General features: G+C 44.3%; 2 protein-coding genes across 2 annotated transcripts in view; both read right to left on the bottom strand.

Moving 5' to 3' along the window:
• Positions 1 to 2999, bottom strand: part of JAKMIP2 (janus kinase and microtubule interacting protein 2) — a 42609-nt gene extending 39610 nt beyond the window's left edge. Inside the window, exon 1 of the mRNA XM_071758727.1 lies at positions 2861 to 2999. The gene's annotated coding sequence lies outside the window, so the exon portion shown is untranslated. The remainder of the gene's footprint in view (positions 1 to 2860) is intronic.
• A 2333-nt stretch (positions 3000 to 5332) lies between these two features.
• Positions 5333 to 13190, bottom strand: CDC23 (cell division cycle 23). Its single transcript, XM_071758450.1, has 16 exons — positions 13030 to 13190; positions 12833 to 12905; positions 11853 to 11990; positions 11589 to 11631; positions 11119 to 11224; positions 10902 to 11034; positions 9928 to 10105; positions 9743 to 9840; positions 9444 to 9525; positions 8889 to 9042; positions 8636 to 8755; positions 8216 to 8291; positions 7836 to 7897; positions 6927 to 7005; positions 6709 to 6828; positions 5333 to 5832 (listed from the first exon to the last, which is right to left on the bottom strand). Exons 1-16 carry the CDS (start codon positions 13155 to 13157, stop codon positions 5662 to 5664), a joined length of 1761 nt encoding a protein of 586 aa, XP_071614551.1. The 5' UTR covers positions 13158 to 13190; the 3' UTR covers positions 5333 to 5661.
• Between the last annotated feature and the right edge of the window lie 8021 nt (positions 13191 to 21211).

The raw sequence follows: 21211 nt of genomic DNA, 5'->3' as shown, positions 1-21211 counted from the left end.
TCTGCTGCATTCGTTTACCTCTTTCTGGTTTAACTATGGAGTATGGATGGTCACATATGTCAGTTCACTTTGCTTCTCCTCTGACAAAAGCTGATTCAGTCTATTTAACATAGGATACTGGCTGTGACGTCCATGTCATCTTCCAGATAAAACAGATCCCAAAGCTTCCATGTTATGTGACAGTTTCTCAGCTACTCACCCACCAGAGAATCAAACACAGAGCAAGCAAAATGTACAGCACCATTAGATTTTAGTGAGATGAACTGGAAGCCTGCTTTTCTGAAAGTGCTTGCATATAATTATTTTTCCTTTAAAGTTCACTGGATGTTTTAGAATCCAAACTGTGGCTGTGATCCACAGTTTTTCTGTCACTTACAGAGAAGCTGTATTTATGCTCACTTAACAGTGTTTGATGTAGATAAGCCGTAGAGCTTTTTCATGACTCTTCCAATGTTCCACTGAATTTTCTATTTAGAGCCCCACCTCCTGGAGCAAAGATTTCTAGTTCTCATATTTTAGAGGAGAAATTCAAATATACCTTAAGGATATAGAAGCTAGAAGCACTACAAAAATTACATTTTTGTACCCTCATGGATTCTGGATATTGAGCTGATGACACAGAATTGTACAGATGCTTGGCACAGCTGTGAATGATTACTAACGGGAAGGCAGCAGAGAATCCATCTCTGAGAACATAAATTTGTTATAATCTGGTAAAGATTGGATCTTCCAGTGGTACATATTTCTAGATGAACTTTGAAGAGGTTACCTGCCAGGAAATTGAGCAAGCTATTAATCTAGAAACACATATCGCAAACATGCCATTATAAATTCAAGTTGACTGTTTTTCTTTTTAAACAAAAAAAAATTATTTTACAGTCTTGTAATGCCAACATTGCATTGCCATGCGCAGTGATTGAAAAGAAATCTGATGAAACCCAGAAGATACAAGGAATGACCAACTAGAAAGTGATTAAAAATCCACGTATCTGGTAAGGGCAACTTTGCTGTCTCACAACTTCACAAAGCAAACAGAAAACACAAATATTTACCACAATGAAAAATTACCATGACTCAGTAGCAAGAGCCAAGTTGCTAGCATTTCCAGTCTCCCATAGTTTGATTAAAAAGAAGAGGGGGGGAAAAAAAAAGTTTTAATTAAAAAATTACTTGGATTTCAACAGCTCACGTTACAGAGTTATACCACCCTTATGACAGTAGACTCCATCACCATACCTTTTTTACAGTTGGAGGACTAATTTTGTACATTTTTAAAATCAGAGTATCAGTTGGCTCAGATGGATGAATAGAAATCAAAGTTGAAAATTATTCTGGGCATCATTTTGCCAGTTATGTTCCATAGCACTTTCTTGACTTGAGCACCCTGAGGTTATATATGCTTTGTAATGACAGAGAAATTATGCAGCAGCATCTTTCCAGCTACATAAAAGGTCTAGCAGAACCCAGCACACATTTACAATAGTCTTGCTGGTGAGACCCTCCACTGTCTTGGTCGTCCTGCCCTGGACACATGTGTGATGTCCTTCCAGTACTGAGACTCCCATGGTATTTTCTGACTGCTACAGAACCACTTACACAGCACTCCCCTCTTCAAGAATTCCCAGGTAACCACTCTGACTTCACCAATATCACAACCATTCCTGAAGAGCCTCCTAGAATCACCAGATATTTACCTCACTCAAGCACCAATCTGGACCTGATGTGGTGCCAGCAAAGGTAGCATTTAGAGCACAGCAGGCCTGGATTTGAAATTCATATGTAGAGAAGCAATCCAGATCAATAGAAACAAAACCCTTGTCAGAGCAGAAGCAATAAACGTCCCATTACTGCCTGAAAAGACACAAATCATTCTCCTGATGGGCCTCCCAGGCTGCTAGATCAGTATGTGCACCAGTGCAGAATTTGATCCAGCGAATACGAGACATTGAGAATGGGACTGAAACATGTCACCTCATGGTGATGCATAGGACAGTATCAGAATGCAAATGCTTTAAAAAACACATCTCATTCCTTTTTTCCTCATAAGAGTTTAAATTAAATTTAAAAAAATTATACTTCTCTATGTGCCCAGTGTAGAAGGCATATTCAGCATCCTTTATATATCTGCATTCACAGAAAAAAAAAAAAAAAAAAATGGAAGCAGATTACAGATGAGTATTCAGTGCCATAAGGCAGCCGGAACGCACAATCTGGCTCTGTCCTAAGTAGCCATAGTGAAATCGAGGGACGGCAGTCCAGCAAAGCGAGAAAACATCACACCCAAGCGCAGGCGGCACGTCTCCCCGTTTATGGCTGTGAAGAAGGAATGTGTCGCGCGTACAAAGAGCCGCATCCTGCGGGCCCCTGTGTGCAGGAGAACGCCCTCGAGCTGACGCCCGCAGACAGCAGCCCCGGCGCACCGCAGGTGCGTTCCGAGCCCACCCGCTCGGCCGGGAGCCCCCGGCAGAGCCGCCTCCGAGCCCGGCTGCTCCCGCTGCCATCTCACGGAGGCCCAGCCCAGGCTGAGCCGGCCGCAGTCTCCGCACATCGCGCCCATCCCCGGATCCCGCTCCCCGCCCCCCCGCCTTTGTACCCGCCGCACCGCGCTTCGGACGGGGAGGCGAACAATGACCGACCCGGAGCACAATGGTGCGGGGCCGGGAGAAGCTACGGCGGCTCCGGCACGGCGCTGCGGGCTGCCACACCTCTCCCGCACATCCTCCTCCTTCCCAGCTCCATCACCTCCATCGCTTCCCCCTGCCAAGCCGCCGCCCTCCCCCGGTCCCGCAGCCGGCCCGACTCATTGTTCCGTAGCCACGGGGACCGACCCACCCTCCCTGCCGCCGCCGCCGCCGCTCACCGTGCCGCGGCCAGGAGAGGATGCCGAGCGGCGAGGGAGGAGCACAGCGGACCCATCTTCCCGCCGCTGCCCCGCACCAGCACCGGCCCCGCCGCCTCCTGTGCGCCGACGCTGAGGGCGGGCGCCCGCCCCGCCGCCTCCCCGCGGCGGAGCCTTACGCTGTCGGGCCGGAGTCTGCCGCAGGCCCCGCCCGCCGCCGCCGCAGCGCCCGACCGCCATGGCAACGCCGGGACTGGGAGCCGCGGGATCGGCCCGGGCAGGGGACGGAGGGGCGCCCGGCAGCCCCGCGGCACCGGAGGGGCAGAGGTCTGTCGGGGAGGGTGAGAGGCCTGGAGGCTCGCTGCGGGTGTCGGGTCGGAGCCCCCCGGTCGGAGCCTGAGCGGCACGAAGCCTCCGCAGCCCCCCGCCACGGCGTGCGGACCGCCCCTCAGAAAAGCGGTGTGGGGCTGAGGTCGCACCTGCGGCTGGAAAAAGCCTCTCGGAAGGAAGGACGGAGCTGCCAGCAGGAGCGTGTGAGGCTGGTGCTGGCCAGGCCATGAACCTTTCGGGGGGCCAAGGGGCCTCTCACCATGTTCTGCAGAACAAGCTCCAGTCCAGACTGAATGAATCAGAACTGTTTATCCATCTGAATCAGCTGTTAAAGCAGTCACATTTCTGCATAGCCCAAACATCAGTGAGGCAGTTGTGCGAAGTATCCACAGAAGCCCCTGCTCGAGGTTCTTCCTCATCTCCATCCCAGGACTGACAGCAATACCCCTGAAGGGGGGGTAGGCTGAAAATAATGCATCAAGAATTCAAATAATTCTCCTTTTGTAACTTTACAGAGAAGGTAAGTATCACTATTAGACCTGGTCAAGTAAGGTGTTAATTTTTCCCCAAAAACAGACTCTTCTTTTTGCAAACTAAGTGATAGAAATGTGGTGGCTTCGTTTTTTTCCTACCCCCAGCAACATGCAGGAGGAAAAACAAAACAAAAAACATCCATAGAAACTAAGAGTTTATTTGGGTGCTGGACTTGCAGGTTATCTCCATTCTACAATGTTGTTTCTTGGTCAGTGACAAAACCTGAACACAATTAGTGACAAAGGCTGAATTTTGAGTCCTCCACCCTGAATGCCAAATTTCATCACAATCCCTCTTTAATATGTAGTTGTTAGGCCTTACTTTTGTGCCAGATTTAGTGCCAAATCTTTACCATTAAGTCTTTCAGAAAAGAAGGCAACCCAGCACTAGAAGCAGAGGTCTTCAAGAGACTGGCACTGTTTGCCTGACTCACAGCTGACCAGTTTGTCATGGCCTCATCTTCTTCACATTTAACCTCCAGCCTGTGTCCATGTTTGGGATTGCCCCAACGCAGGTGCAGGACCTTGCACTTAGCACTGTTAAACTTCATGATGTTCACGTGGGCCCTCTCAAGCCCATAAAATCTTTCCAGATGTCACACCTTCTTTCTGGAGTATCAACCACCCCACAGCTTGAGGGTTTGCTTGGGTGGCTGCACTTCATCCCTTTGTCCCTGTACCTGACAAAGAAGTTGAATAATACTGGTTCTGATATGAGGGACACTGACTGCACACAGGCAGGCTGCTGGTCAGTAACCTGTTTGGCTGGGACTCATCACCATAGTATGTTCTACACTTTTCTTAAACATCATTGCTGCTTATTTTTTAATCATAGTCCTCCTTAATTATGTACATACATGTGTTCCAACAGCAACCCCAAGTGGGATAGGCCAGCAACCAGGAGAAACTCAACCTCTGTACAAAACTTAGAGTCAGGGTTGAGAGTGAACAAGATACCCAAGGTTAGACATGAATACTGAGGAGAGTGAAGGTCATGGGCAGACCAGAGAATCTGAAAAAAAGTACTTGAGCAAACTCATCAAAAGCATACACATAGGTTCCACTAGCAAAGTTTAAGCAAGTAGGAACAGGATAAGAACACATAGTTTCTGTTTTAAGCAAGTGCATCCAAGGACACTGTCCTCTGGTTTATGTTAACCTGCTCACGTACAGTTACAGCTGTAGTATATGGGCATACAAGTGTATCCTGAAATTCACACTCAGCCTTACTCCAGGCTGCACATGAGAAAAGGAACAAGAGGCAGCCCTGACCACGAGATGTGGCAATCCTTACCAAAATGATCCATTTACAGTACATCCAATTTAATTTGCTAGAGTGTACATGACAGCTGCACCATTAAGAAGCCCAAGGACAGTAACTTTAAATTATTTTTTTAATTGCGCTATATCACTGACTGCTTTTCTATTGAAAGCCAAAGTATGTCAGATCCATAGGCAGAACAGCAAACCGCTGCCAGCTGTGGCTACCTGGACTTCCTCTAACACTTACTAGTCCTTCACAACAGACAAGCAAAAGTCCTGAAGTAGTAAGGCAGGTAACAGTTTCTGATGCAAACAGCAGTGATACCCACTGAGAGGTCATCCAAAGAAGTCCAGCAAAGACCAGAGGTAACAGGGCAGAATAAAACTTCAAATATATTTTAACTCAAGTAGACAAGCTCTTCCCAATCCCTCAGTTAGGAGAGGTCCCATGTTCTGGAACATCTGCCCTCTGACTGGAATAACTTGGTGAGAAGTACAGCAGGTTCTCTCATCTTTCATGCAGACTGCACCTTTGCCTGATGGGGTACATCTGTCTTCAGGTGTGGGCTCTAGTAATTCCTACCTTTCACATGAAGGCAACAATGGATGTAGAAATTTCACTGAAAAGAAATAAGTGGTTGCAAGCCCCATCTGCAGTGTCACATTCAGTGCACAGGTTAGAGGTAGCAGCATTGTTCATGGTGTTACAGAGGACAGATTGAGTGGGGAGACACGACGTGTGGGAGTGTTGTTGGCTGACAGTGATGCTGGGAGGAAAAAGGGAGCAGCAATATCTGTGGATGAAGTTTCTCCTTGGTTGCGAAGCTGTAAGATCTGCCGCAGCAAGGCCTTTCCTTCTTCTCTAGTCTGAAAAAACAATTTGTGTAAAAAAAAAAAAAAAAAAAAAAAAGTAATACATACAACTATGGATGACTGGTTGCTAGTCAAATTCAGTATTTAAGCACTGTAAATTATAATAGTTTGTCATTCTGCAAGCCTGCAACCTATAAAAACCATCCTCATTACTTCTTATTTCTGCTATTTAAAATTGTTAAGGTATGTCACTTTTTTAAAGTCTTTATTCACTTTACTCACCTGATTTGCATATTACTTTGCTATTCCAGACAGAGTTACCATCAGCCAATGAAGCTGTCTAGATATTCTAGTAAATGTAGATTGGAAAAATTTTAAACAAGCTGAATTGGGCTTCTCCGGAGTTCCAGACAGCTGTTAAGGATAGATCAAACATCCTGCACTCATGGCTAGTGCCTACCACTAGGCTGCAGTTAAAAACTGAAAATTGCCTACTCACAGGTACAGAACATCTCAATAAAGTGTCACATACAAAACACAAGTATGACTGCACTGTATGCACAGAAGATGAGAAAAAACATTATGTGCCATCTCGACATAGTGTGTGGGAGTCTGTGACCATTTAACCACCTCCTCACCACCAAGATCTTCAGCAGTTTTAAGACTGCCAGGTGGAGCCTCATATCCTTTTATGCAGCAAACACCAATGCTACATGATTCAACTTTACTACCCACATCATAATCAGTTTTTTAATCAATCCTAAGGAGCATTGATTAGGTCAGGTATCCAACACCACCACTCACGATGTGACCTGTGTGGCAGACAGCCCTTATTTCTTCAATAAAGGATTCCTTCTGCTCCTAGTGGAGTCAAGATTAAGGTTACAGATCCCATAAGAAAGACACACCAAAGACTGTACCACTACTCACATCATTGAATGCACAGCATTTCTGAGCACACGCTGAGGCTTCATCCCAGAGCTTACACTTGAAGTAGTATTGGGCCAGGTAACGGAAGGCAGTACTGATCTCCAGGTGCTCCACGATCTCCTACAGTGAGTGGGGTAAAACCCATCATCTTTGAGTGCCTTCCAAAGTAGTTCTACACCATGTCTACTTCTCCTTTTATTCCCAATATATCATCTTACCCCACAGGAATAGATATCCTGGATGTACTTGATATAGCACTGAGCTGCTTGTTCAGATTCATTCAGCTGTTCGTGCAGCCTAGAAAAGGAGAAAAACGAGCCACTGGGGCATGACTGTTCTCTGGAAGACCATTCTCATCTATGAGAAAGTCCCTGCTCACTCTGACCTGGACTAAAGTCAGGTCTTCTCCTTCAGGCTTTGCACCATGAACTGCTCCTCACAGAAAGAGATGATCCAGGTTGAGAACATTTACATTACCAGAAGGGAGACAGATACTAACTGCTAAAGGCAGTGACAATCAGAGCAGGGACCTTTGCTTACTCTGCCAAATTTTAAAGCTTTTAACAAGACCTTTGTCATCTTATTTACTGGCTATTTCCTACTGTGCTCTTTCTTTCCCTGCTACATCCCAGAAGTCTTTGCACAACAACTTCACCTTTCACTTGTCTGTTTCCCTCCCCATCACTCTACTTTATATTACTTTAACCCCACTAAAAATCAGTGCTGATTTCAGTGTTCACATTTATTTCACATTAGACCCCTTCCCAATGTCACAACATATACTGGGGAAGAAAAAAACCTACAATTTTTTACATTATCTACTATTGAAGCTTGCTTTAAGTTTCAATACAACAGTTTCTAGCACTGCCTGCTCAGAATTCAGAGGTCCCTTGCAACCCACCTTAATGCTACTATTCCTTCTAGTTATCCAAGAAAAACATAGAGCTAAAGCCGGACACCTGAATTTGCAATCACTACAGATTGCACTACAGATACCAGCTGTCACACAGCTCCAAAGGTAATACTACCTAAGGGCACTTCCCCTTCTTTCAGCATTGCATCATTAGGTGTCAAATGCTAGTTGCATTTAACACAGTAGAGACAGTTCAGTTATAATCCATACTCACTTGGCTAGTTTCACCAGTGCCATTTTCTCCACATCTCCCACAGCATAAGCTCTCCAATAGCACTGTCAAGGAAGGGGAAAGTCAGTCAAGCACACGCAAAAATTACTCCAGTTCATGACTCAGGCAAGCAAGTTAGAAACAGAAAACAACACTTCCAGCAAGGGGGCATGCATCATGTCTAGACAACCCCATTTACCATCTGCTCAAGTTACATTGCAGCACAACTCCCTCAGCTCTAACTGCCACAGAAATGGTTTCAATAATCTCCTAACAACACGGTATACACTTTTCCTGCAGCACCAGCTACACAGTTTTGCTGTAACTCCACCTGGTGTCCTGGGAGACACTCATGTTTAGTCCACACATCAGCTCTAACTTACCTTTTTAGCTTCCACCAACTGATTGAGTTTCTCATAGCATTCTCCTAGAGCAACCAGCATACGAGAATCATTTGGTCTGCAAGAAAAGCAATTCCTAAATGTAGCTCAACGGACAGCAAGCTGATCTCAGGGAGCAGTGGGGTGATGGGAAAAAAAGTAAAATCTACACCTATCAGCATCCATCACCCTTATATAAAACATCATTACGCTCCTGATCAAGAGTTCTCAGCATTTAACTGACAAAAGATTTGGTAACAATTAACTAACACAACTTTGAAAGAATTTGAAATAGTGAGACTGCATAAACCACACAGCACTGATATTTCCCTCCTGGACTTAATTCCTGAATGAAGATTACTTAGTTAGCAGCAAGCACATCAGAGTGAACACCAATAAACACGGCACTGTTCTCAACTCTACCTGAGTTGGTGCGCCCGTCGGTAGTAATAGAGACAATAAAATGGCATTTTCAAGATTTCGTAGGTTTGCCCCAAGCCATACCACGCTCTGTAGTCCCTTTTATTCACCTCTATTGCATGTCTGCCAAAGAACAGGATATGAACTAATCAGAAAGCAGTCAGGATCAACACCAAGAAGCAAAAGACTAACAAAAAATAGAAGACGGTACGTCAATCTTTACGTCTGCAGTCTTTTTGCAGTTCATGAGTGATACCTATAAGCTTGGATAGCTGCAGATGTGTTCTTCATTTCCATATACTCATGTCCCATTAGTGTCCAGGCTCCCAGATACCGAGGGTTCAGTTTCAAGGCCCTCTGGAAATAGAGTGCTGCTTTCTCATGCTGGGAACGCAAGCTATAATAATTCCCTAAAGCAAAAGTAACAATTAAATAAAAATAATTAAAAAACCCTAAACAAAACAAAAAATCCACCCCTCCGGCCTTAAAACTTAAGTCATAATCTAACAAATAATTCCCTGGTTCTGACACACAATTAGTTCCACTGACATTTCAAGACTATACATAAAGGGATTATCATGGGCCTTCCTAATGATTTCTTCAACTCCTTTCTGCACTGGCAGTTTTACAGCAGCTCTTGCAGAAATGAGGGAAAAGGGTACCTTGTAATTTGGTCTGCTTCTTAGGCTGCCTAAAACTACATTCAGCAATGGTTTTGATAGCCTCACAGGACAATCTTTTTCACAACTGTTCCTAATATTTCCTCCTACAACCTTGCAGTTTAATAAGAACAGAACAAATTTGCTCTCACCAATCACACAGCAGGTCTCAACACGATACTTGTCTATCTCACACAGGTTGTGAGCCAGGTAGCTCAATTCAGGCTTCATGCTCTAGTGAAACAAAATAAATTAAAGTGATGAGAGAAGGAGCATGTTAGTTTCAAAGAAAACCCAGGCATTTACTGCATCAATTTCATGGCCTTGGGAAGAAGGCAAAGGCTGAAAGCCTATATTGAGAGAGGCTTGACAACACCAACTGCTTTATCTGTGTGTAACATACCCCGGGTAAGTACCACCATTGTGGACAGGCAAGAGAAATAACACTTACCCTTACATACAGCAAGTTGGAGAAAGTGTCCATGTTCTCTATCCTGTAAGGATCTTGTTTCCTTAGCTCATTAAAGATGGATAAAGCTTTGTCAATATCTGCAGAAACAACAGCAGATGATAGAACAAGAATTAAAAATGCCAATTTTGCATTACAAGGCTCATTCCTACTTAGTTGTCACTGACCTCGGATATTGTGGTAGGCAACCGCAATCTGAGAGATGATGTACGTGCTTTTGGAAAATCCTGCATCAATGAGACTCTGATACTTCTGCAGAGCTTCCTCTATCAGCTGCAGCTCTGTATAAATGTGTGCAAGAAAGAATTCTTTCATCCATGTATCTGGCAAGGACAGGAACTTCAGCTAGCAAGAATCAAAGAGGAGGAAGAGATGACAATCAGTAGTATTCTAACAGACACCTGTGGCAAAGAATTCATTATCTTCCCTCCCATGATCTAGCAGAAGGTCTGGAGGTAGGAGGCTTTCCTGCAATCACTTCCTTAAACTTTAACACCAGCTACAGAAGAGCAGTATTAGGACCAAGAATCAGTATCAGGTTCTTTCAAAGGAGAGACTAAATAATGTCTATAAATTGAGAATATTGGAAGGAGCATTAAGACACCCAATCTAAAAAGCAGAACAACGTAGATCACATAATTCTATTTAGTCACTCCCAACCTATTCTCATGGCTGCATAAAGAAAAATAATCTATTTTGGTTTTATATCCAAGTTCAATTACTTGATACAGTTCATCTCATATGTGCACCTTTGCATTTGACAAATCAAACACCTACAGCAGTGTTCTAGTTTTAAAAGCAGTGCTTCTATATATCCTATCAGGCAACCAAAATTTCTCAGTAATTGTGGAACTACAACAGAACACATGAATTAGCCAGCCATTCCTTGAACCATTTTGTGGGTGACTGATAAGAAACCAGCCCTGCCTGTATAAACATCCTCAAGCTACAGCCTAGCAAGCAACTGAAGAAAAAGAGGCTTTGACAACATAACTTAAAGTCTTGGATTGCCCTGCCTGATAGAGTGGCACAGAATAAAGCAGTGGGTAACACCAGTATTGTGGCAACTGAACCACTGGTTACTGAATCATGTTAAACTCTGTAACTTGTGACCACATCCTGGTCACCTCCCAGGTTTTACCATCTCTTTATCTGTAATCAAGTTGCAAAGTTCCAGCCAGGCTCCCCAGTGCAAAGGTAAGACATGGGCAGCTTCAACAAACACATCTATTGCTTCTTTCACCAGGTCCAGCTTCCGCAGCACCACTCCATACCTGTAAAGAAAAGTTACCAAGTTAGTCAGAATCTTAATACTCTGCAAATCCACACACATACATGTGAACATACAAGACACTTACAGATAAAGGCCAAACCCATCCAGCTCCCGTGCCTTGTGTTTCTTGCTGAGCTCAACTCTCAATTCTCGTAGAGCTTCATTTTTCACCTGTCCTTTTTCCAGAGGTCCTGGAGGAAGAAGGTCAAACAGCTCATTTCCAGTCAAGATTCTTATAACAGCAACTGTGAAGTCTAGGGTATATTCAGAATCATCACTGACATGACCTGAAGGCTCTCCAGGCTGCGATTATTTTCCTCTTTTTACAAAAAAAACCAGTTAGTGTGATCACCTCCTTTAACAGAAGAACCAATTGATGACAATTCCTAAGCTGCATTAATGCAATGAACTGAGACAGAATGAAAGAAATCATGTTACAGCACACTGTTATCCAACAAGTGAGGAAAAAGCCATAAAACCCAGATGATTTACATGAAGAGGCATTACTGTAAGCTTAATTATATTGTCTTGTGTTCCTTGACATCAGAGACTTACCCAAACTATCCACTGTCTCATCATCTTTCTTCTTTTCTCCTGACTGTGGAGAAGAGGAAAACTAAGGTTACATTGCAGTATGAAACTCCTCTAACACTAGGATCAGGATGCAAATTGAGTTCTCACAAATGTCCCAGTTCTAAGAACACCCCTATCTTCCTTTCCCCAAAACATACAATTTAGACTTCTGGGTGGTCATTTGGAGAAGAACAGGAAAAGAATAACGTATGCCCAGGATGAGAAGAACTTCTCCTTCCATCTTACCAGGTATCTGGAGTACATATACAAGAAGTAAGCTTTCTGACTCTTGCAGCCTCGCAGGAAATAGGCAGCCCTGTCATATTCCTTTAGATCAAAGTAAGACTTGGCTAATGTGTAGGCATCCAGATCACGAGCATCCTCCTGCAGGGACACAGAAGGGTTTTCAGACCTCAGGAGCTCCAACACACTTTAGGAAAATCACCTAGTTACACACGTACCAAGGAGGCCGTTCTGAAGCTAAAAAACATGGTTTAGTCACCTTCAGAGATGGTTTGAGTACCACTGGAAAAGTCATCCACTCCCTCATGTGATGGGATTCCTAGTTCATAGAATCATAGAATCATAGTTCTCAAATAATGAGTAGACTAATTAGAAAAACTTAATCCAGATTCCAGAAAACACACTGCAGCATGCTGACAGAAGGCAGGAACTGTGCTCAGTGAGTGTGAATGCCCATAAGTAAGAAACCTACTCAGGAATTCCACATCACACATTAATAACCCGCTAACTTAAAGGCATTTTATTGGCAACTGTGCCTTGAAATGCATTCAGAATGTGTTACACTGCTGTCAGATAACACCCAGAAGCCCTCCCGTGGACCTGCAGAGGTGGAGATGGAGATACAGCTTCTTTCTCGTGTTATGGCACAACATAATCTGTATACTCTAAATTGTGGTCTTGGGGAAGACGAGCAAAAATGAAAATTAAGTAGCACGACTTCCAGATTTGGTTACACAGCAGCCCCAGGGCAGCACGGCAGCTCAACGATCAGCACGGAGGGGAAGGACCCTGCTCACAGCTTTCGGGAAATCGCTACCGCCGTTCGGTAGCAGCGGACGGGACCAAACCATCCCGCGGGCCCGCAGCACTCCCAGCTCCCGCCATCGCCGTACCGGGAGCGGCAGCAGCGGCCTCACCTCCCTCCCCACCCGGCACCGGGACCCGAGCGGCCCGCGCTCTTTCGGGTTCTTTCCTGCCCGTACCTCTGTCAGCGCGGGAGGCGGCGGCAGCTCGCCCAGCGGCAGAGGGTCCAAGGCGAAGGCGAGCTCGGAGGCCCTGGGGGAGCGAGAGAGACAGACCCGGCGGTCAGTCAGTCGCTCAGCCCGGGCCGCTCGGACACTCCCGGTTCCGCCGCTCTGTCCCTCCCCTCCCTTCCTCCCTCTCTCCCCACCGCGCTCACCACTTCCCGCTGTGCTGCAGCCCGCGCTCCCGGCTCCGCTCCGCCACACTCAGCAACTGCTTCTTGATCTCCCGCAGATCCGAGAAGTCGCCGCTCCCCAGCCCCGCCGCCGCTCCCGCCGCCGCCATCCCGCCCGCGCCCAGCCAATCACAGCCACGCACACTGAGCGCCTGCCTCTCCCTAGACGGAGCCTTCTCATTGGGCGGCCGCCGGATGCCTCGGAACCAATCAGAGGAGGTGCGCTGAAGCCTTGACGCCTGATTGGTCAGTTGTCCCGTGATGCATTCTCACCGCGCGGTGCTGGAGGTGGTACCGGTATCGGTACGGGGGGTGGCTCGGCCCGGCCCGCTCCGCTCCTGTTCTGGTCCTGTTCTGTGTTGTCTTGCCGTCCCTGCGGCCTGGCCCGCGTTTCGGGTCCGTGTGCAGTTCCAGAGGCTGCGGCCTGAGGGGGGGAGCGGCTCCCGGGGCTCCTCCGAGCCCATGTTCCCTGGGTGCCTGGTCTGGGAAGCGCCTGCTCTTGGAGCAAGGATTACCGCAGAGCGTGGCTGAGCGGAAGCGATCTGAATGTTCCCTGCGGGTGCCATCTTCTCCTCCCCTTTTCCTCAGCATTGCCGGTTTGTTTTGTTTTTTTTTTTCTTCCTCCCTTGCGCGGTTTGCGCCTGCGCCCTGCGTGCTGCCTGAGCACCACTGCGCGGGCTCTGCGCCTGTCCCCTGCAGTCAGATGTCAACACTGAGGTGCAAAAGCTGATTTTTTTTTTTTTTTTTTTTTTTTTTTTTTGAGGCTACAAAGTGAGAAGAAACAAGAACTACAGAAATATAGGGGAAAGGCCTTTCAGAAAAGTCAGAGAAAGTCAGTGCTGTCAGGAGAGTGTTTCGAGAGCTTTCCCCCAGTTAGCAGCACCTGGAAATCTCATTCACGACTGACTTAGGCATTCTGCTGGTAGCAGAAATACTCGTTACGTCTGTCTGACACCTTCCATGAGGTTCTAGTCCTAGAGGTCATCTGTCTCCAGTTTTGTGCCAGCTGGTATTGCGTGCTGTTTCTTTGTCTGGAAGCCGACAGTATGCCTGAGGTGCTCCGTGAGGTTTCAGTTGCAACTGTTCAGCAGAAGGTGGCGTTTGGGCTCTTTCATGAAGCAGCAAGAGAAGATGAAAGGGTACTTAAATATGCCTGAGACACAGTAATTCAATTTCTCAAGACTTGCTTCATAATGAGAACTCGTAATTCCTCCTGTCATTCCATTGTGTAATGGATGAGTCTTCTAAGTGACACCCGGAGCTGGCTTTTAGAGCTGTGGACTAATTAAATCCTCTGTGCATGAAAACTAATAATGTCTTGGGGAGCTACAGTTTAACTTAGTTGCACTAATTGGGTGCTGTTCGAAGAACAGGGGGTTGTTGGCCATGTCATTGCACAGCCACCTGGAGGAACCTGGCTCTGGCCCCTCACACATGGTAACAAGCAGTGAAGTTCAGAGTGGGTGTTTGCAGGAGAATTATGTCCGTCCTACAGATGGGTTGTGTCAATACAGGTGCTTTGAAAGGATTTTTTTATTTTTCAGAGTTATCATCTTCAAGTGTACAGCTCAATGAAATCCAGCCTAAGTATCTTTTACCAATTCAAGTGTCTTGCCAATAGAGAGAATTTCTGTCTGTGGAGAGAGAAAATCCAGACTTCTGCAGTACCTGCATTCAACTTCTTCATTATGATGCTATCAAACTGTGCTTTTCACCTTGTTTAAAATCAGCTGTGAGTGCACATTCTTTTATAATTTTACACTGATAAATTTGGTGTGGTAAGAACTTATTTTCTACTGTTGCTTGTGTTATCTATTTAGCACAGTTAATGCAACTCCTTCTTTTTCTTGTTGTACAGCCTGCCAGGACATCACTGAGGTTAGAGATTGGAAACCACGTGACTCAAAGATGTGAAGGAAACCATTTATGCTTGATTTACATCAAGAATGAAGAATAAATTCTCACAATCTGTGGATACTCTCAGAACACAGGAGATTTCCTGTCAAAAGTGGACTAGTTTACCCAGAAATTTTTATCACCTCTGACACAGTTGTTGAGTTCCCGAGCATGGTATTTTATTTGTTTTAAGGGGGCTCTTTTCAAACTTCTAATCCCATGGAGACAAGCTTTTCTTTCCCATTCCTTTATGACATGGCCTTGGTGAAATATAAGTTTTTGGCTTTTCTGGCAGGAACTCCTTTTGCTGCCCTGCTTCTTGCAGCAGCAGAAGTGACAGTCTGACTCCAGTCCCAGTAGTTGTGGAGGTGATTACTGGCAGAGTCATTAAGTTGTTTCAGGTACTGTAAATCTCTGAAGCCCAAGACAGGTCTCTGAGTGGATAAAGAGGGCACACTGCATAAACATGGAAAAAATGCAGACCCACCAGAGGAGGAAGCATTGTTTAGTATAAACTGGAGGTCTGACAAACAATATGAAATGAAGAATGTTATGAAAAAAAGCAGAACAAAGCTTCCTAGTGAGGTGCAGTAGTGTGGACAGTGATCTTGTAGGGACAAAAATAGATACTTCGTGCTTCGGGACTCTTAAAATGCACTGAAAAATGGGATGTTAGGGTTAGTCTTTGAGCAGAATGGAAGGGGTGGCTTTTAATATGATTTTCCCATCTTCAGTTTCTGATTTCTCCACCCCCATTATTTCTTCATGTGTATACCAATTATTAATCCTGTAATCCATATGTACTGTATAACAGTATATGTATTTTGCATAACAGAAACAAGGAGCCATTTATTAATTATGGTGAGTTGAGTGCAAGATACCTCACGTGGCAGAGTTGCATTATAGTCCACAGTCATAGTGCTGACCGGTACAATCTGAAATGTCTGATGGCCAGAGAGTGTGTTAACATGAGTAATGGAGCACAAAATGTCATCTTTTTCCCTGGCTGTTTGATGCAGTGCTATCTACCCCGTGCCCTGAGGCAACAAGCAGTGATAGAGTACACTGCAGGGCAAGTTTGTAACTGCCCTGATTGAAAACAGGCATGGCTGAGACAGTAAGGTAGTTCACTGCAACAGCTGTTACTCTTTTTTAATCAGAATTTAAGTGACAGATGCAGTGCAGATAGTCCTGGAAAGCATGTAGTCTTTCTCTAAAAAAAATCATAGCCCCCATAGCAAGGCAGCAAGCTTTCAAACTCACCTGGGCACCTGTGTTATGTGATGGGGATTACCTTTGTGTCCAGGGGAACTTGGGGCTGTGGTAGCCAATGGGTTTAATGTGGCTGTGGCAGAATCTCCTCTGCTCCTTGAGACATTCCCACTGGGGGAAGGCTAAGCAGATGGATTTCATACTGCACCAGCTGAGTCGTGGGTGTATTCTTTTCTGCTTGTCTGCTCTGCAAGGGCTGAAAACCTTCTTGTGACCCAGAAGCTGATGTGAGAGTTAGAACTGTTGAATTCCTTGTGTGCAGTGTGTCCAAAATTGAAATGGGGAACATTTCAAAGCTGAGTAATGTGTTAAGGTGCAATTTGGAAATCTTATTTAACTTTCCCTAACAACAATTTCATCAGTATCTGAAGGAACTTCTCCTCTGATTCACAGCAGATAGCTGTCCTTTCCACACTTTATTGCCTGAATTCCAGTAAATCCGCCTATGATTCAAGTAATTATGACATAAGACTAAGCTTTTGTGTGTTGTCAGTAATGTCTTTTTTCCTCTTTTGCTCAGGTCTAAAATGCTTTCTTGGGAGATTAATTGAGATGAAGTGACATAAAATGCCTCTGAGGACCCTGGTGTCATGCAGCAAAAGTGTTTACTGTGCCTGAATCACTTCTTCATATTGGAGAAATCCATTGACTCACGCCATATATTTTCTGATTTGAAGATATTTTATTTAATTGCAGCTTCTGATGAGTTTGAGTATCAGTTATGCATGCATAACTATCCCAGGAGCTCTGAGGAGACCAGCATGCACCATTTGCTTAGCACATTGCCCACTAAGACCCCTGGATATCACAGTGAAACTGTAAAGAACTTGCAGGTTCTTAAGGACTCTGGTATTCAAGAGCCTTCAGATTGCTGCTAAACTGCAGTTCCTGACTTAATGGAGAATGGAGGATGTACCAAGACAGTTGTTTTAGCCCATCTTCAAAAAATGATGGTTAGGCTGAACTGTAAGGACTTGATTAGATTTACTGGGGTACATTTAGTGTGCTGCTGTGCATCCTCGAGGTCACTGAGGAGAAGAAGACCAGAACTCAGTGTATTGTCTCCAGTCTCTTCTTGCAAATCTGTGACTATTGAGAGCAGCCCACTCAGCACTGAGGCACTGCGGCACTGGCACTGCCCCCTGACAGGAGGCTGTGCTGTATGCTAAAAGATTGATCCTACACCTGCCATCCTTCTTTTGATGCTATTGATTGTACACTTAGATGGCAATGAAAGAACTATTTAGGCTGAAGGTCCACTGTTTTTTTCATGAGGCTGCTGGAGTCAAAGTAAGAGTGAAGGAAGTGAAGACAGCACTGCCTCCTTCATTATTGGTGAAAGTTTATGCTGGAAGTAGAAACTATTGATACACGATTTTTTCTCCCCTTGCCCTAAGAACTGAACATGGAAGTAAAACAGTGGTCAAAGCTGCTGGTAGGTTCCTTATGCATCACAGCCTACTGTAGATTTCCAATGTTAGAAAACTTCTAAGTGTTCTTTCTGCAAATCTTCATCTGTACTTGGTCTGTCCAGGTGCTTTTTCCCCTTTTCTCACTATACCTGCTTTGCATTTGAGAAGAGGATTTTTATGGTGATCAGCAATCCATTACTATGTTTTAAGGCAGCAGCATTTTATACAAATTGGAGCAGTAATTGCAACCTTACAAAATAACTAAATGGTCAGTCCCCATAGCACCTCCTCATCGTAAGAGAGATTGTGGTTGCTCGGTGCATCACAAAATCAGAATGCTCAGTAGCATTTCCATTTTGAATCCGAGAGGGTATATTTAATGGGAAGGATGCCATCATCAGGTTGATCTTTTTAAATTAAACACAGTATTTCTCTAATGTTCTTTTGAACCTTAATGTTAGAACAGCATTAAGAATGTGTCTTAACAGGGTAGGTTATACTGTGGTGGTGAAAAAATGAATTTTAATTAACTTTACAGTATAGTTTTGCTGTCCTCTCAGATCTGATGAGGTCTTCTGGAACTTAGTGATTTCCAAGCCTTGCTCAAGTGAAAGGTTTCTGAGGACATTGTGAATATCCAAGTAAACAGCAAGGCTGCATTACAGGGCTTTTATTACCTGTGCTAATTAGATTAAAATTCCGATCCTGTTAACAGAGCTGTAACAATTCAAATGGAAGATAAAGTATTGTACATGTAGACTTCTGCCATGTGGATGAATTGCTGCAGAAATGGTTTCTGCTGTCACTGGATCTGATACAAATGCAAAATTTATTTCCTTGATGTAACTGTGTATCATATTAGACATCCTGAGGAAAATGAAGTTAAATATTACTAAACTATGTTCTGCACATAATTTACTTTATTTTCTTTAATTGAGAGTGATACTGTTCTGAAACAGGTTTTAGTACATCTAAATTGTCTGGTGCTAGCTGTATTATGATGAATTAAAAAGTCCAAGAGACCCAGTAGTGACTTCTGTGATATAGCTGGTTTCCAGTTCATTTTCCACAGGTCAGCAGACACTGGGATATTAAAGACCTGCAGTTTAACTGGTGGTTTAACTCCCACACTGATGTGTTGGGTGTTAGCTCAAGCTGCTGAAGTACGCAAGAATTTCTGTAACCCATGCTTTTAAACTGTTTCTGAGAGAGTTTTGTGAATTTTCTCTAGATGCTCAGTTTGTTAAATTGTTTCAAACATACATACAGCATATGTCTCTTCTCCTCCTTTTTAGGAGCAAGAACTATAAAAACCTCATAAACCCTACTAGATTTGTGTAATGGCAATGCAATATCAGGGAATTCATAGGGATGTCTTTAATGAAAGGAGATTACTGTGTTTTTCTTACCATCGTGAAAAGTTCGCATGGCTCCCTATCATCATGGAGTCCATATTAAAATGCAACATTATGAAAATTTCTGGTGACTGTCTTGGTTCAGGAAAGGAAAATACCACTATATAGATTTACTGACAGTGGTAGGTGATTTAGTGCTTATCCTCATTCTGTTTTATTTGGTGCTGACATGATCTGGAAGAACTTTTATGGTACTTGGTGCCTTCTCTTCCCAGGCTGCGAAGTGGCATTTGGTCAGATTACTCTTAATGATTAAGTTTGTAGTGATTTAAACTATTACTGCGTCTCCTCTGAAAGCTATCACTTCATCTACTGAAGAATGATCTACTGAATCATAGAATTGTTTTGGTTGAAAACTATCCAGTCCAACCCTTCCCTCAGCACTGCCCAGGCCACCCCCACCTCATGTCCCTCAGCACCACATCTCCAGGACTTTGAAACCTCTCCAGGGATGATGGGGACTCCAGCCCTGCCCTGGGCAGCCTGGGCCAGGCCCTGACAACCCTTTCCAGGGAGAAATTGTTCCCCAGCTCCAACCTGAATCTCCTCTGGCACAACTCGAGGTTGTTCCTCTTGTCCCATCACTTGTTCCTTGGGAGCAGAGCCCGACCCCCCCCATCTCCTCAACTTCCTCTGCTCCAGGATCAACACCCAGAGCTCCCTTAGCCCCTCCTGGGCAGACTTCTGCTCCAGAACCCTCTCCTTGTGCTCCAGACCTTTCCCCAGCTCCCTTGCCCTTCCCTGGACATGCTCCAGCCCCTCATACACTCTTTTTTTGTCTGTTCTAGGTCAAAGTAAAACAGTTTAGCTTCAATCACCATGATGATTCCTTGGACTACCAAGGTGTAGCCTTTTGAAGGACTCTCATGTTTTAAAATTGCACAGACTTCTTTGAAGACATTTCCCCATACTGCTAGTGTGCTGTCAGGGTAGATGAATAAGAGTCTCTATTCAAAGGCGAAGAGAAGGCTTTTCATGCTCCCTGAACCAATGCTTTCTGCCTAATTGAAAACTGAAACTAAATCAAGTGCATGTATCCCTGCTTAGTAAATTAAATTTTTTCTGGTAGTTTCACATCAAGGAATGCTGGTGTCCTGTTCTTCAGCCTCTTGGCCACTCTAAATAAGTGAGCTGAAGGAGGTCTTTTGGTACCTAGCTTGTATAATTAATTCAGTTCTGCAGACATACCAAATTAATAACTAGCAAAAAAGTACCCAAATAGGACTGCTTCTGAGAGCTGGAGTTTTCTGTGAGTGGCAGGTACTTGAAGCAGGGACGACTGGACTGAATCCAGTCAGTCTATAAATGGAGAAGTCAGTACTGGTAGCATGTCATAAGAGTGTAAGCACAAGATTTATTCAAGGAACATTTAATTAAACTGGAAGGTAATGGAAGATACAGTGTGTAGCTCTTCCATTACAGAAAGTACTGCATTGCTTAGATGATTTATTATTACTGGGGAGAAATAAGGGTTTCATGTTTTTCCAGGACACAGTATGAAAGTGCTATACAACGTGTGAAAGCTACGCAGATCACACTGACATAATCTTCAGAACTTTCATTATGCTGTGTTGGTTTTTGGAATGTGTATTCCAAAACAACAAATTCTGGTGTCCTGTGTGAAGAGTTCAGGGCACTGTTATTTAAAAAGCACATTTGAAAAATACTGCAGAAGTCAGTAGTGGAGTCATAGGTTTTACTCCGATTCCCTGTGTCACTGTTTTTTGAAACTAATAGACTGTTCATGATAGGCATGGCACATCTTAATATACTCTGTTGTGTCATAATATGTTGTCTGTTAAAATAGTTTATGGTTCCCTAGAACCATAAGTAATTTTGGTTTGGGGTTTTTTTTGAGGGAGAGAACTTGGGTGAATGTGCTGTCAGCTGGAGATTTACAGTGCTGCATATTTATGTTGTTGGACAATTATGTGCTTTGTATTATGTAGAAACTGCCTAAGGGGAAGCTGATCTTTGTAATGCGTTTTCCAGGAGGGTAATTTTTAAAAACAGTAGTAGCTGGAGGTTAATTGAGCAGTATCTTCAAGTTTACACAGCAACAAGGCGCCCTAGGTTGTACACTTCGGTGTAATGTGAACATGATCTTTGTTTCTTTTGGTAGTGTTTTCTTACAGATCTACTTGTTTCCTATTTTGTTAGATAAATGAT

This window comes from Heliangelus exortis, chromosome 15 (assembly GCF_036169615.1).
Source record: "Heliangelus exortis chromosome 15, bHelExo1.hap1, whole genome shotgun sequence".
NCBI classification, from domain to species: Eukaryota; Metazoa; Chordata; class Aves; order Apodiformes; family Trochilidae; genus Heliangelus; species Heliangelus exortis.
This window is presented reverse-complemented; position numbering and strand designations above follow the sequence as displayed.